The sequence below is a fragment of the Choloepus didactylus genome, chromosome 14, assembly GCF_015220235.1.
Source record: "Choloepus didactylus isolate mChoDid1 chromosome 14, mChoDid1.pri, whole genome shotgun sequence".
Classification (NCBI taxonomy): Eukaryota; Metazoa; Chordata; class Mammalia; order Pilosa; family Megalonychidae; genus Choloepus; species Choloepus didactylus.
The window spans coordinates 50151035-50168650 of record NC_051320.1 but is presented as its reverse complement, the minus strand read 5'-3'; the positions used below and the strand labels follow the sequence as shown (position 1 = coordinate 50168650).

Sequence of the window (17616 nt, the reverse complement as noted above, 5' to 3'; positions counted from 1 at the left end):
TAGTATTACTATATGACCCAGCAATCCCCATTTTAGGTATATGCCCAAAAGAATTGAAAGCAAAGATTCAAATAGACATTTGTACACTGATGTTCTTAGTGGTATCATTCATAATTGCCAAAAGGTGGAAGCAACCCAAGTGTCCATCAACTGATGGTTAAAACAAAATTTGGTGTAAACCTACAGTGGAATATTATTCAACTGTAAAAAGGACCTAAGATCTGATGCATGCAACATGGTGATACTTGAAGGCATCATGTACAGTAATATAAACCATACACAAAAGGTCAAATACAGTATGATTCACTTAAAGGAAATAAGCAGAGTATGTACATTTGTAAAGTCAGAAACTAGAATATTGGTTACAAGGGGCCAAGCTGGGGAGAGGTGTAGGGAGTTAGTTTCATTGTTAAGAAGTTTCTGTTTGGGGGTGATGGAAAATGTCTTGGCAATGGATGATGGAGATGGAGGTACAACTTTCCGTATATAATTAACAACTCAATTGTATATTTAAAAAATGGAAAAAAAGGAAATTTTAGGTAATACATGTTATCTTTCTCTCACATACACACATTACACATACACAAACCCATAGAACTACAACATGAGTGAACCCTAATGTAAACGGTCTGCTAAATGGCACAATTATAATAGTTTCATAAATTATAAGATAGGAACCACACTAATATAAAATGTTAATAGGGAAAACAATATGTGTTATAGGGAGGTATATGGGAACTTGTACATTCTGTATGTCTCTCTAAACCTGCAATTGCTCTAATTAAAAAAAAAATAAGGGAAAGAATAATACAAGAATGGAAAGTGGGAAGGAGTAGAGATAAAAGATTGGCCTAGTTGAAGATGGGTAAAGAGTATATAGGTGTTCATTTCGTTTCTCTATTGACTTCTGTATGCTAAAAAAAAAATTTCCCCCCAAATCAGCCTGGAAAACATGAAAAGAGAAATTGTATAATCAACTAAAAACCTAAGATGGATTTGTAAACTATTTTGTATACTTCAAACCTCTTTACTCTCCTTCTCCCTTCCTTCCCCATCACCCTCACTCATCTCTGCATCCTCCTTACTGATTATTTTCTGCCATGAAGAGAGCAGTTACACCAACCAGGTCCTACACCAAGAGAGACAAACAGTAAAACCCATTTAGCCGAGCCAACTTGGTATCTTCTGCTCAAGGCAGGGAATAGCCTGGGCAATATTAAATGCCTGTCAGACATCAAAGCAAGGAGGAACTTGGGTCAGAACCTCAGGTTGCCTAGACAAGTTCACTGCCTCCTCATCCTGTCATGGTAGAGACCCAAAGCTGAAATACAAAAATGATACCAAATTCTCCATTTTTAGTAAATGATATTGGCAAGGACTGGAACTGAAAAACTTCCCGAGATGAACTAAACTAAAATTTATATTTAACAAGGGCATATTTAGTGAATAGAGATATGCTAGACATTGAGGGAAATACACGTTTATTTCCTGTCTTTAAGATTATAACCTAATTTCAGAAATGATACATTGAAGCACTATAACAAGAGTATGTATGCCATTCAAGTGATACAGACAATATATGTAGCTCAAAAATGATAGAAACCTGGCAAGAATTAACCTGGGTTCTAAAGAAGATAGAATTTGGATTAGAGAGAATGTTAGAGAACTCAGCAAAAAGAGTAATAGGAACAGTGTGTGGAATTCAGAAGTACAAAAGTTCTAGATTATTAATTTTATGTGGCTTTAATAGATTTTTTTACATTGTTAAGTAATTGGAGCTCTAGTAACAAGATGCAAGTATTAAATATTAATATCTGTGACTACCATAACTGTTAAGAATTCAAAATCTAAGTTTCAATGGGTGGTGGTTTGAGTAGTATATTGAGAGCACTTTATCACTGATAGCTTTAACTAATACTTACAGGCATAGAGAAAACCATCACTTCAGGAAAACATGGTTTATCCACACCCTTCCTCCATAAAAATAATTCTAATAACAAAATAAGAACATAGACATGGAGATTAAACAGGCAAGTTTTATTATCAAATGTTGCAATTCTACAAAAACTCAATAGTATTGTAGAAAGTATTACTGTCTATATTAAAGTCTCTCAAAGCTTTGGCAGACAGCATCTTAAGGCATCCAGTATAAACAATTTATTTTTTCTGATCAAGTGCCAGTTACCACCAATTTTCACTCAAAAAATTTTTTTTCTACTGCAGTTAAAGGGCCATTGCTGGTCAGTTGAAGAGGGAAATGTTTGGCTTTCCAGTCAAGGTAAGGTGTTAATGAAAGTAATGCAAAGTAAATAAAAATAGCAGCCACATAAATCTGCATGGCACTGCATCCAAGCAAAGGACAATAGAGTAACTTAAAGAAATATGAGCATTTAGTTAATCAGTTCCTATTTTCCTCTTTGGAGTTATGAGGCAGCAGTACTAGCTAGCTAGTGTCTAATATTGCACTTTTGTAGCAGAAACACAGTGAAATCCATGGTGCTGAACACTGACAGCATCAGTACCTGCTCCTAAACTGCATCAGTGTTTACCTCAGTCTAGCATGCTGACTATGCTTTTAAAAGTTTTAATTATTTGACAGTTAAGGCATTAGAGAAAAAGGTTTAAGGCTATCTGAATATATACAAGCATTCACTTCTGTTCAGTTATATTGCTTTCTAGAACACAATGTTCAAATATTCTCATTTCTGTGATATTAAAAACTACGGAATTTCTCTTGAAGTCCAAACCATCAATAACGAAAAAGGTACAATATAAAACAATACATATTATGTTACAGTTACAGTTCAAACTAGAAATTACTAACTACATGTAGCTGCTTCATTTTTGGTTTTACATTTTGGCCCCATTTCATTCTTATTTACAACTGGTACCTGCTGAAAATAGTTTCAATTTTTTTAACGATGTATGCTTTGTGGAGGGTGCACCATTTCTTATTTATTCTAAGTTGTTTTAAAAATCATTTGAATTGGTCTTTAACTATAAGACATCATGAAGGCCAAGAGACTGGGAAGTATTGAAGTTTTATTTCATTCTTATGCCTAAGTTTGTGATTTAAGTATTCTAAGACCTTATTCTTGAATAAGCAAAAGGGCATGACTGTGCAGAAGACAGGGAGAGTTAAGAGTAGGAATACACAAAAATAAAGTTTCTATAACAGAGTTCATGGTGGAGATGGTCAGCTCTAGCAGAATATTTTTTCCTCAAGACTTAAATATGGCATCTATGGTGCCACTTATGATGCCACTTTAGCTGGAAGTATTGAAGATATCTGATTTCAAATTCACATTTTAAATGCCTACTTGCAATCAGCAAGCAAGGAGCCAGGTATGTATGCTGCACACTGCTTGCTATAAGGATTTGGCTTCATTGGCTCAAATTTTTCACTCCACCAAAGGATAGGGCAGAGGCTCTCTATCCAACCATGTTTGCTGAAAATACTGCAGCCTGAGTAAAGATGAACTTCCCCTGAAGTTGCTTGAAGTTTTCTTGTGTCTGATGGTTTCACGATCACTATGCATCTTTCAAACACTGGAAAATAAATAAACAAATAAATAAATAGAAATATTATAGTCTCTAAGTTTTTAAATTCTTAGCAGCCACAAAAATGATTTAGAATTCAAAAAGGGCTAAAACTCCCTCAGAGAGCACAAATGTGTTTTTCACACAGATAATAGCATTTACACGGCAAATTCTTGGAGAGTATAGTGTTGGCAAAGGAGGTTTACATGCTAGTCAGCATCCTCCACAACTCCTTACCCTTTATATTATCATGTATGTAATAATGTGTATGTTTTCACCTCCCCACCTGACTCAGCTACTTTGCAGATAGATTGTTTTATTTATTACTTAGTTTGGGTCTTCAAGTTATCACAGCATTCTTCTGATATTAGTTTCAATACCATTATTAAAGTAAAACCATTAAGACAATTTTTAAAAGTTAAATTCCAATATAAGAAATTTCCAATAATTTCCTACAAAAAAACATTTGAATCAATAAGAAACACTGAAACATGAAATAATCATGAACATTTGAGTTCTACATGCAAGTGACTGGTTCTAATCATCTTGTCTGGATTAGATCACTTCATCTTCATCACCACCCTAGATCATGTTACCCCCATTTTACAGTTGGGAAAACTGAGGCATTGAGCAAATTAAGCTAGTTGTTTATAGGTCCAAGATTTGAACTAAGGCAGATTGGTTCCACTATGCTATTTGCTTATATATTCCACAAAACTTTACAGTGAAAACTTTCATTTGATGTTTTGCATGCATGCTTCCACACAGAAATAATAAAAGACAGAAATGGAGAAGTGGAGATCATTCTTCAAAGTTCAGTACTGTTTCAAATGGCCAGTAGTGGTCAAGATTAAATTGCTTTATTGACAAAGATTCTAAAATTGGGACAAATTAAAATTCAGATAACTTTAAAACATTAAAAAAAGGTTTCATTGATCAGAATTCATTTTGAAAATGTAGTTTACAAAGCGACCAAAATTTAGCACTCTAAATGTGCATAAGAAAATCTCTATCAATGACCTAACAACACTGCTCGAGATCTATTTTACCCTTCTTTTACCAACAGCACCAGAATTTTACTTAAGGTACTGCTCACTTATCCAATGTCAAACCCACCAATTTTACTACTGGTCCAGCGCAGAAAGAGAATTTTTGCAAATTTTCTTGTAGCAATTAACTATTTACTCTCAAGATAGAAGTAACACTTATTTTTGTATGAAATACTCCAGTAGGAATTTCCAATGATACAGAGAGTTTCTATGATCTAAATTTTTCAGAATAGATTCTATGGAGAGAATAGAAAACTAGCAGCTAAAAAAGCAAAGATTTGTTGCTTGAGGTTGATGGTTCAATGAAGAAAGGTAAGGTGATATATTACTAAAAGTAGGATAAAACCCAAGATAAGTAAAGAGATCAAGAAACAAACCCTCAGTCTTAGATCAGTTACATTCAAAAAGGACCTGAAAGTAGAAGCTGGGGAAAAAAAAAAGGGATGAGGGCATGTCAAAGGGGCACAAGAGCCAACCTGAAAGAGCTTCCAATGGCCTAAAGTTCAAACAATTATATATTAATATAAAATAAATAATATAGTATTGAATTATACCCCAAAATATAAAGTAAATAAGTATGAGTCCATAGTGATACACATAAATGAATGAATAAATAAAGAACAAGGGAATAGGGATAAATCTTCCTTACAGAAGAATCCTTAAACTCTGGAAACTCCACAGAGAAAGCAAAACAATTGTGAAATGAGGCACAGGAGGTAAGGGGTGCAGGAAAGAGCGGAGTGATTTCTTTTGGTTTTCATGCCCCTTCCCCCAACACCTCCTGGTTTGCATTCATTAAAGCAGGTCCAAAATTGCACAAAGGCATAGAGAAAAGAAACTAAAAGGAAATATTCATTGTGGTCATTCCTGGATGGTGGGATTAATATCTTTGTACCTGTCTTTGTATCTTGAATTCTTTACAACGAGCACACAAAGCTTAAATAATCCTTACCTCCCAGGGTTATGAGATGATTAATAACTTCTGCTAAGTATTTCATACAATAGCTGTGTGTGAATTTTTTTAAAATTCTTAATATAAAAGCAGATCAATCTGATTTTACTAAAATAAGAAAATGCAGACATTATCTGGATTTTAACAAAGTACCTGATAAAATTTATCATTCTGTCACGACCCAAATATATAAACACAGAATTAGGGCTGCTAAGTAATGGCTTATAGTCCACTTAAGACATTCATAGTCTATTATCAAAAGGTTTTAATTCTAGTCTTGTCCTACTCAGTACACTAACTTAAAAACCGAGTTGGTGTGCTTATTAAATTCATAGAAGCATTAGGGGGTTGAAAAATGAACACTTAGAAGGACAAAGTATGGACCAAAAAAGATATCAAGAGGCTCATACGATGTGCTCTCACCACTGTGAACCAGGCTAGAGTACACCTGGTTCCCACTGCTAAATATCTGGGCATGATGCTCTCCGGTGTTATCAGACATCCTGAAACCTCACTGAGCTGGCAAAACCTTCTCTTCCCTCCAGGGAGACTGCCCCAACTCAAAACTGCAATTTCCACAACTTAAAAATGAGGGGCTAAGGAGAACCTAAGATGGCAGTTAGGTGAGACAGGGCAAAAAAACACCTCCGTGAAAAATACTGGATAAAAACCAGGAAGTGACCCAGAACACCAGTTCCAGCGTAACACCAGCCAGACAAGGTCTGCTAAATCCACAGGGAACGTGCATTTGGTGAAACCGGGAGTCTGCATTCTGAAATGAGTGAGTGAGCCAGCTGAAAGTCCAGCGGCCGCAGTGCGGTGTGGGGAAACGGTGGGCTGGCGTTTGGAGACGACTAGTTTAAAAAAAAAAAAAAAAAAAAAAAGCCCGGGATGGCTGCAGATACAACGCGCAGTGAAGCATGGCAGGAGCGGGCTGGGCTGAAACCTCGGTGTCTGGTGTGGAGGATACCCCTTCCCACACCCGTGGCTGATTGTCTCGAGACCAGGGGAGCAGAGGGGAGCCAAAAGGAGAAAAAAAACACATTCGTTGCAGCCATCTCCCCAGCGGGCTGGAGACACTCCTGCCTGGGGCCGGACCCACATCACAGAGCCGCGCCAAGAAACCCAGTGTGATGGAGAGTCTTTCCCGCAGCACTGCACACACACCACAATATCGGCCATAGACAGTGGCCTTTAATGCACCCACAGCTGATTGTCCCGGAGCTGCGAGGGCAGAGCTGTGCCCAAAGGGGGAAGTTAACATGTCCCATTCAACCATCTTTGAAGCGGGCTGGGAGCACCCATACATGGCCCAGTGCTTCCCTGGTGGGCCGGCACGCACTTGTGATGTGGCGCAGCCCTCCCTCAGCAGAGGTCCTGGAAGAGCACAGCTGGGAAGGGGGAACTGCTGGGAAATCCCAGGGACCCTACACGAATACCAAGGACTTGGGGTCAGCAGCAGAGACAATCGGTGGAAAGACTGAAATGAAGGCTTAGGCTCCGGCAACAGCCTTAAATCTCTGGGAACACCTGGGAGGTTTGATTATTGAAGTTGCCCTGCCTCCCTAACCACCCAGACACATGCCACACATTCAGGGCGGACATCACAAACAACACACCCAAATTTAGTGCACCAATTGAACCCCACAAGAATCAGATCCCCACACACCACAAAGACAAAGTTGGGGAGAACTGACTTGAGGGGAATAGATGACTCACAGACACCATCTGCAGGTTAGTTAGAGAAAGTGTATGCCAACAAGCTGCAGTTCTGATAAATTAGAGATCGAGTAAAGCAAATGCCAAGAGGCCAAAAACAACAGAAAATCTTAAAGCATATGATAAAACCAGACAATATGGAGAACCCAAACCCAAACACCCAAATCAAAACATCAGAAGACACACAGTACTTGGCACAATTAATCAAAGAACTACAGACAGGCAACGACAGCATGGCACAGGATATAAAGGACATGAAGAAAAGCATGGCACAGGACATAAAGGACATAAAGAAGACCCTAGAAGAGCATAAAGAAGAAGTTGCAAGAGTAAATTAAAAAATAAACGATCTTAGAGAAATAAAAGAAACTGTAGGCCAAATTAAAAAGACTCTGGATACTCATAATACAAGATTAGAGGAAGGTGAACAACAACTCAGCCTCCTTGAGGCCCACAGAGAACAGAAAATGAAAGAACAAAAGAAAGAATGGGGAAAAAAAATCGAAAAAATCGAAATGGTTCTTAGGGATATGATAGATAAAATAAAACGTCCAAATTTAAGACTCATCGGTGTCCCAGAAGGGGAAAAGAAGAGTAAAGGTCTAGAAAGAGTATGGCAATAAATTGTTGGGGAAAGCTTCCCAAACCTTCTACACAATATAAATACACAAAGCATAAATGCCCAGCAAACTCCAAATAGAATAAATCCAAATAAACCCACTCCGAGATGTATTCTGATCAAACTGTCAAATACTGAAGAAAAGGAGCAATTTCTGAAAGCAGCAAGAGAAAAGCAATTCACCACATACAAAGGAAACAACATAAGACTAAGTAGTGACCTCTCAGCGGCCACCATGGAGGCGAGAAGGCAGTAGCATGACATATTTGAAATTCTGAGAGAGAAAAATTTCCAACCAAGAATACTTTATCCAGCAAAACTCTCCTTCAGATTTGAGGGAGAGCTTAAATTTTTCACAGACAAACAAATGCTGAGAGATTTTGCTAATAAAAAACCTGCTCTACTTCAGATACTAAAGGGAGCCCTACCGACAGAGAAACAAAGAATACGTTTGTCTCTAGTGATCACGGATCTTTCTCCAGAATGGACCATATGCTGGGACATAAAAACAAGCCTCAATAAACTAAAAAAAAAAAAAAAAAAAAAAAATTAATTTGTTCAAAGCACATTCTCTGACCACAGTGGAATACAAATAGAAGTCAATAACCATCAGAGACTTGGAGAAATCACAAACAGCTGGAGGGTAAAAATGAGGGGGAGATGAAAACATTCCCAGATAATCAAAAGCTGAGGGACTTCACCACCAGTAGATCAGTCCTATAAGAAATGCTAAAGGGAGTTGAGCAGGCTGAAAGGAAGGGACACTGAACAACTGACTAAAACTACATGAAGAAATAAAGATTACCAGTAAAGATCACATGGTAAATACAAATACTACTGTATTTTTGATTTGTAATTCCATTATTTACTTCCTACAGGATCTAAAACACATAAACTATAATGATAAATCAGTGGTTTTGGACTCAATGTAAAATATGTAATTTTTGACAAGAACTACATAAAGGTGGGGGAGTGAGGGAGTATAGGAACATAGTTTATGTGTCATAAGGAAGTTAAGTTTGTATCAAAGAAAAACAAGATTGTTATAGATGTAAGATGTTAAATTTAAGCCCCACGGTAAACACAAAGAAAGTATCAGGAATATGACCATAGAGATGAAAAGTAGAGTAGGGGTTCCAAGAAGTGAGGGAAGGGGCAATGGGGAGTTAAGAAATGAGTGTAGGGTTTCTGTTTGGGGTGAAGGGAAACTTCTAGAAATGGATGCTGGGAAGGTGATATCATTGCAACATTCTAATTGGGATTAATCCCACTAATGAAATGCTAGGGAGGGGGTGGAATGGGAAGATTTAGGCCATATATATGTTTCCACAAGTGGAAAAAAAAAAAAAAAAATACAGTCTAAATAGATGACAATTAAATACCCAGGATGATCCTGGATGGGATCTGAGGATGGAGGAGAGGAGGCTCAAAGGGACACAGATGAGACATAAGAAAAAAAAAAGGAAATATAGAATGTAAGCTTTGTATCAATGTTGAATTTCTTGAACTTCTTAGCTGCGCTTAACGGGATTGCATAAAAGAATGTTCTTGTCCATGGGAAAGGTACATGTGAATTATAGTGTTTGTTCAAGGAGGTGTGCAGCTTGCTCTCATATGTTCAGAGGACAGAGCAATAGATGATGGATGATAGATAGGGAGGGAGGGAGGGAAGGAGAGAGGGAGGGGTAGAAATGGTGCTGTGACAGGATGTTAAGGGTGGTGGATTGGGGTATTGGGGGAGGGGGGTCGGGGTATGCTGGAGTTCTATGTATGAGATTTGTACTGTTTTTGCAACCGTTACTGTAAGTTTGAATTTATTTCAAAATAAAATTTATTAAAAAAAAAAAAATGAGGGGCTAAGACCCCAATTTTCATTTCTCAAAGATGACAGAGTATTGGCAGCCCTATTCTCAGTTTAGAACTCACAGTTGAATTCCACAGGGTCTTCAGTCATAATAATGGAAACAAAATTTGAAAATGACACACCAGCAAACCAACTTCAGCAAACCCAACAATCAAAAATGAAGAAATAAGCCACAACAACTCCTGAACAGTTTCTTCAACTCTTTCTCTTATGGTGCCTCACATACAATTCCAGTATCCTTCTAAAGGTTGTGAATGAATTAAAACAACAACAACAACAAAAACTATTTTCAAAGAACCATTATCAGGATAATTTCCCTCTAGATCTAACTGTAGAAGAGAAGAAAAAAAAAATGCAATAAAAACCTTGCATTCATTTTAGGATAAAGCATATATAAAAGTATACCGAACTCTATATTCTCATGTGAGACACAGTGAATGATTTCCAAATGGCAAATTTTTTCCCTTACCTGAAAACAACACAACTCTGATCTGTAAATATTAACTGGATATTATTTAATTTCAGTGTCCATTCTTTCCAGGATTTCTGACCCTTTTATACCACACTAATGAAAACAGAGATCTGTCACCTGACTCCTGAGACATTTTCAGATTCTCAACCTCTATTTGGTTGGCCCTTTTGTAATTTAACTGTTCATATCAAATAGCCTTACCTTCTTTCCTGAGGATGGTCTAATTGCTGGGGCCCTTAAATACAAACCCATTCTTTGGGTAGAGTCCTGGCCTGGTCATTTGTGTGTATAAGTCCATCCTCGGTTGCATACTAAAATGCAAGTTAAAAAAACAGGATCAAAAGATGGACAATATGTCACTATGGATGGTTATTTTTTCAACTGAATAGATCTACCAATATTATTATAGGACATTTAGACTACAGGAAATAAAACTGGTGGAATGACCCATGTATGTAACTGCTAATCCCAAGTCTTTATTTAGCGTGTCTTACTTAACATCTAAATACCATTAAAACTCCTTCTAGGAGGGAAGTTAAATTTAACAAGTGGATAAAAACAAAACACCATAACACAATAACTCAAGACACCAAACTCTTCAGCTCTTGCTAATAGTACAGACTGCATGTTACCATAATTATGACTGGATAGCCAATAAATATTTGAGTACCAACTGTTTGCAAGGCACTGTACAATAAAGCCCCAAACCCACCATCTCCAAACTCAATGAATCATTACGTATATTATAGACACACAGATATTAGTAAATTGATCTGATTCTCTAAATAGGGAAAGAAGCAAAAATCTTAGCATTAAGAAGCCCCAAGAGACAATGATTAAAATCAGTACATTCTGAGAACAAAAACTAACACTTAATGAAAATGCAGTTATCAACAGTAAAGGATAATGCAAAGAGCAAATGAAAAAGTTAAGGAATTATAATAAAGATACCTAAGAGTCTATTTCAGAACAAAAGCAAGGGAACAAAAACATACAATCACGTTTATTTTAGTGACCACAACGACATCCTTATTACCCTATATTTTCATGTGGTCTGTCTTCATAAATTCAGTCCTCATTCTACTATTTTTTAAAATGGGTATAACTCAAGCACTTAAAAATTTACAAGACTGCAGATTTGATGGCATATTGCTTTAACCATCAGAATTCTTTTTTGTAAAGCCTTGCTCTTTCTGTCTTTACCCAAAAATGTATGGAAAAACACAAATTAGAGTAGTTATAGTGCAGGATTTTTTCTGAAGGTAGGGAGACCATACTTCCAAAAATTATATTTAAATATATCACATTTATTTAAAGATAAGATTTTTTAAAAGACATTGCAACTTTTTAGAATTAAGTCAGTCAAGAGATTTCATTCACTCAACCAGTTATTGCCTGTGTATATTCTTAGTTATATGAACATAATTATTATATAAAATATTAATTACAAATAACTAGAAGTCAACACCTCCCATTAAGCCACCATCAGTGATAAATATACTATAGGTAAAGAAATAAAGATTACACTTAAGAGAATAAAGACTTGAAAAAAAAAGTCATCCATTGATTTTACTGTCTTGTAACAAAGCCACATCTAAAAAATCTGGAACCCCATACCAAGTGGCTTTTACCTGGATAACTGAAAAGGGGAGACAACAAGAAAGCAAGGACAGTAGAAAATACAAGCTTTTATGTAAGAATGATGTGAAATTGGGTTAGATATAAAAGATTTTGAGTGCATGCATTCCAATCACCTCATAGTTCAAATTACCTAAGGAGGATATCGGAATAATTTGATACATTGAATAAACAGATAAATAAGCTTCCTCCATAATCCTAATTTGTTGATCCATTGAATAAATTTCAAGTACTTCAGAAATGAATGCCAATGCCTTGAGAAGAAATAATTTTACTCAATCTAAATGCTTGTATTTATAACAAATAACTCTACTCCAACTTTGAATGATTCTCCAGAAGTTACTAAAAAGATAAACTGCTACAGATTAAAGTTGTTTTATCTAAGTTTTGAAGCATGATAACTTTTTAGTTGTAAATCTAGAAATAAGCCTTGTTACTTATTTGTGGTAAAATAAAAACCCATAAAAACCAGCCACAGTTTCACAATAAGAGCAATTTTGTTTAATCCCATTACTAATTTATTTGTATATACTCAATTCTATTCAATGTAAACTTAAAAGTTGATTTGACAAAACAAATTAAGAAGAAAATGAATTATGCGGATCACTAAAACCTGAAACTTTCTTTGTACTATCTAAAATTGCAGAACAGTAGAAAAAATAAAATACAAATATCATTGTTTCCTCCATAAAATTAAACCACCATTTCAATAGCTTTCAGCAAAATTCTCTATTCCTCTCATGTCTAATGAATCAGACATAAAGTTTGGAAAGAAACTTTTTTATTCCTTCAAGAATTTCTGACAGGCAGCATAATTGTTAACGAAGAGCCAAGCACCTACTGACTTCTGAAAAGAAATCTTATATCTGGTAAGAATATGTGCTAAGCCAATATGTTCATAAGACAAAAGGTAACTTTTGTCTACCTTCATTCAGGTTTTCACTATCATTCAGAGATTTTCTATAATTGTCAGAAAATATTCTTTATATGTCGAAAGTACTTCATAATTGTCTTAATTATGGTAACTTGGTAGTTTTGGGGCACATAGCATCAACACTGAGATAATCTTAGCTTAGATCACAGTCCTCTGTGATTCATGGATACCAAGCTTGTAAACCCATTGTTATAGTGAAACAGTCTCTACACATACAACCATTACATTGCTGTACTGCAAATGCACAAAGACTATTTTAGGAATTGAGTGTTATGTCTATAACAGCTTCTCAACCCTAAACACTCAAGTAGGAGGAAAGGGGACAATTTTTGTTTTTTATGTAATAAAAAGACTGCAAGTTATTTATTTTGAGACATTGCAGAAAAGAGGGAGTTCAGGAACTAGGTAATTATGTGATTTGAGGAAGGAAGGTGCCTGCTTAGATGAGGTGGCAATGAAAATATTTTGCTCACTATTAAAGAATTCTTATCAAAAAACATTTTACTTTTTAGCTTATCAGAAAAACAGCTGATGGGCCCAGCATTGGTAGGAAATAATTGCCAAGAACAAATAACTGCTTCACTAAAATTAAGAACACATATTTTACATAAAAGGTACATTGGATACCCTAAAGTTCATTTTTAGGTGCTACTATCTAAAGACTCATTGAGTTTCCTATAGGTTAGGAAACATTTTTTTTTTCCAGGTTACACAGAAGCCTCTGACCACTTTTTAAATACTCAACTTAAACTCCATATTTAAGTAGTTTTTCATCTAGGATTTGACATTCACTTTGACAAAAATTCCCTGTTAGCCAATCCTAGATGAAAAGACTCATACTGCTTTGGGCCCTAAAGAGCTTTCCCATAGTAGCTCAGTTTTCAAAACAGCACTAGCAGATTAAGTTGAAAGAATTATGATAGCATGGAAAGCCCTCATCTTCTCAGGCGAGGAGTTTGAAATTCGCACTCACATAACTAGCCTCCCTTGGCTTTGACTCCTGTCCTTTGGCCTCCATGAGTCAATCCAATAGCATATGTACATACATGACTTTCAAAGAACCTGTTTCTTTCCTGGCTGCATTCTTTAGGCAAATCAACTTAAGTAGTAAGGGCACTGAGGATTTTTCTTCTTCAAGCTACTGACCTGGTAACCTTGGAAGAAGTTAAGAATTTCCTTAACTCCAGTATTGTAGGCCAGGCCCTGCATTCTGACCACCGTGCCAGGCTGTGGAGGGACACCGCTAAGATTAGCAGCTGTAGGGAAGTAGCCAAGACTATTAGGCGAACCTGGGGGGCTAAAGGGAGAGAAAGCACAGTGAACCAACAGAAATAGACAATGTTGAACATTTACTCTAAAAACATTAGTAACTTAAGGAAGACTTTCTCAAAGTGATCTTTCTCATACTTCCCAGAGCTAGCTGCTGTCTTTCCCAAAACAGATAAGAACACCATAGAGGTTCTGTCCCACATTTCCACAAAAGCCAGAAGTTGAAAGGTAGGGATTAATGCAGAGATAAATACAGGGCTTCCTTAAAGATCCAGGTATCTCTGAGATTAGTAAAGGGAGAACAGAGAATTAAACCTTCTCAGTCACTCAACCACAAAGCACCATTTCTAGCCTAGCACATTGATGGTTAACTATCAGGAACACTAAGGCATGAATACAAAGGACTAACAGAAACCATAGCCACAAAGAACCAGTTTCCAGTGATTGCTCCCAAAGTATAGACTGTTCTACCATACATATAAGCCAATATACGGCACAACAATAAAACCACCTTGCAGCAAAGGCAAAGTACTAAAATCAAGAAGTAGAGTCATTTCTCCCAACCTGACTAAAAGGTGGGAAAGGTGGGAAAGGTGGGGAAGGTGGGAAGGGATGCCATAGCAAAATCAACCGATCACCATAACATGAGGAAAAATTGTTATACGGGCCCTACTGTTACATCTGCAACAGTCACCTCCAAGGAGCACAAACCAAGTGAATACCTAACTAGCCTTTACATGGCAACTCAAATGATTACCCTGGTATGCCATTAGTTTCACCTTTGTGTCCCACCCAATCTGTTTCTACCACAATTGGTAAAAGAGCTCATAATTAGGAAAAAAAAAGGGGGGTGTGTGTGTGTTAAAAAACCAAGTCATTAGCTTAAGCCTGTGGGTAAATATAAGGGGCAATATATACCCATAGCTTTAAACTATTAATCCTTACTTATCTAAGTAATTTCCCATTTCAAAGACAAGTAAACAGGTACTAAAAAGAACTAAAAATTTGAGATTACCCTGTATAACCCTAACTGATGGACTAATAGAAAAGGTACCAGATATATGCCTCTAGTCCCAGCCTCCTGCTTTTATTATTACAGTAGTCTTGAGCAAGTCATTTAAGTTCTCTGAATTTCAATTTCTTCATTTGCTAAATGGGGATAGTAGCACCTTCCTAATTTGATTTATAGGACTGCTGTTCAGATTTAATGATTTAACATATCAAATTACTCCATAAACCATAAAATGCTATAAACTTATATTATCTCCTTCTTGTCATTTCCATAACCACCAACCTATTTCATCATTTCTAAGATCTGGACGCCTGAAAACCTGGCATTAAACTGCTAACGTTTTAAGTCTCTAACACAACACAGTGGTCCTAAACTTAGTTTGCATGTTAAAATCACTTGGAGATATTTCACAACTCTATGCCCAATGTCTACCCCACAAATTCAAAACCAGAAACTCAAGAAAGAAGAACCCTGACATTAGTATATCAATATATGTTAAAGGTCTCCAAGTGATTCCAGTGAAATCCAAGGTTGAAAACCATGTCAGAGTCATTTTACATACAACTTGGGGAGCAAAAGTAAAGAATGCTGAACTTGAGGTCTGAGTAGGAATTTAGCCAGCCGCGCTTCCTCATTTTTAAAGAGGTGCACACAGAAAGTAAGAGTTAAATAATTTCCCAAAGATCACACAACCAGTTAGCTCTTGGCCAAACCAGAAGAACCACTAGATTTCTCAACTTCTAGTTTGATACTTTTTCCCTTTACAGCTACCATTCATTCAAAGACCGTATTTTCACACGTCATATGCCTGATACTGAGTTGAATACTCAAAGACTGTCAAGCATCATGTCTCCACATGCTTCATTACCAGCTTGTAGACTTTCCACACCGGCTAAGACAGTCAGAATCTTTTTATTAATATTCATAAATACCCCTAGTGTTACAGAGACCATATTTTACAAAGCAACTGTAGAAACATTGTTTCAATTCATGCCAGCATTGAACCTAACAAATATGGAAATACAAAGGACCAAAAATAGCCAAAATGCTCTTGAAAAAGAACAAAGTAGGAGGGCTTACACTTCCTAATTCAAAACTAACTGCTACAGTAATCAAAACAGTGTGATACTAGCATAAGAACAGACATACAGATCAATGGAATAAAACTGAGTCCATAAATAAACTCATATTTGTTTTCAAATGATTTTCAATAAAAGTGCTAAAACAATTCAACAGGGAAAAGAATCATTTTTTTAATAAATGGATATGGACATGCAAAAGGGTGAATTCAGATCCCTACATCACACCATACACAAAATTTAACAATAATTGGGCCATATACCTAAATATAAGAGCTAAATCTACAAAACTCTTGGAAACAAGAAAAATAATCCAATTTAAAAATACTTATAGATTTGAATGGACCTTTCTCCGAAGATATACAAAAGGCTGATATGTACACAAAAAGATGCCCCAAATTATTATTTATTAGGGAAATACAGATCAAAACCACAATGAGACACACATCCAGACCCTATCGAATGGATAAAATTAGAAAGACAATAACAAGAGTTGGAAAGTAGGTGGAGAAATTGGTACTCTCATCCATTGCTAGTGGGAATGTAAAATGGTGATGCCACTTTGAAAAACAGTCTGGCAATTTCAACAAGTTAAACAGAGCTACCATATGGCCCAGCAATTCCACACCTAGCTACAAGTCCAAGAAAATTGAAAACATGTCCATGCAATAACTTGTATGCAAATGTTCACAAAAGCATTATTTGTAATTGCCAAAAAAAGTGTAAACAACCCCAAATGTCCATCAACTGATGGTTCAACTAAATGCGGTGTATCTCCACAATGCAATATTATTCAGCCATAAAAATAGAACGAAGTACTGGTAAATATTACACAACACAGATGACCCTCAAAAACATTATGGTAAGTCAAAGAAGCCAGTCACAAAAGACCAGATACGGTACAATTCCGTTTATCTGAAATACCCAAAACAGGCAAATCTATGGAGGCAGAAAGTAGATTGTGGTGTTGCCTAAGGATGGGGCAGTGCAGTAAAGCACAGAGAAGAAAGGGGAATGGGGAGTTTCTACTAATAGGCACAAGGTTCATTTTTGGGGTGATGATGAAAATATTCTAAAATTAAATTGTAGTGGTGGTAGCCCAATACTAAAATTCATTGAACTGTACACTTTAAATGAGCTAATTTTGTAAGATATATTTTATATCTCAATAAAGGTGTTTTAAAAAGGATAACTGAAAAATCACAGTATAAACTTCAACTAATTAAATTACCAAATCACAGTCAATGTCTGAATGTTCAATGCTTTTTATCGAAAATATACTCATCAGAAAATCTTAGCCTTTTAAAAATCCCATGTAATTTCTAAAATGCTAGGGAATCCTGTGTTGTGAGACCTAGGAGACATCTTTAAACACAGGAATATCTTTCCAAGTGTGTATGGATTTTGTCACCATCACAGAAATAAGGATACCGTAAAAATTATGTTGCATTTTGCTTTATGGCAGTGGT

General features: G+C 36.2%; 1 protein-coding gene across 4 annotated transcripts in view; it reads right to left on the bottom strand.

The window, feature by feature from the left end:
• Nucleotides 1–2022: 2022 nt before the first annotated feature.
• Nucleotides 2023–17616, bottom strand: part of ESRP1 (epithelial splicing regulatory protein 1) — a 53163-nt gene continuing 37569 nt past the window's right edge. For 2 of the 4 annotated variants that reach the window (XM_037803440.1, XM_037803441.1), the window contains exons 14-16: nucleotides 13934–14084; nucleotides 10417–10526; nucleotides 2023–3549 (exon numbers count right to left, since the gene is read on the bottom strand). In XM_037803440.1, the coding sequence (XP_037659368.1) occupies nucleotides 10452–10526; nucleotides 13934–14084 (226 nt within the window). In that variant the 3' untranslated portion in view covers nucleotides 2023–3549; nucleotides 10417–10451. The remainder of the gene's footprint in view (nucleotides 3550–10416; nucleotides 10527–13933; nucleotides 14085–17616) is intronic. The other 2 variants (XM_037803442.1, XM_037803443.1) reach the window with 2 other exon arrangements.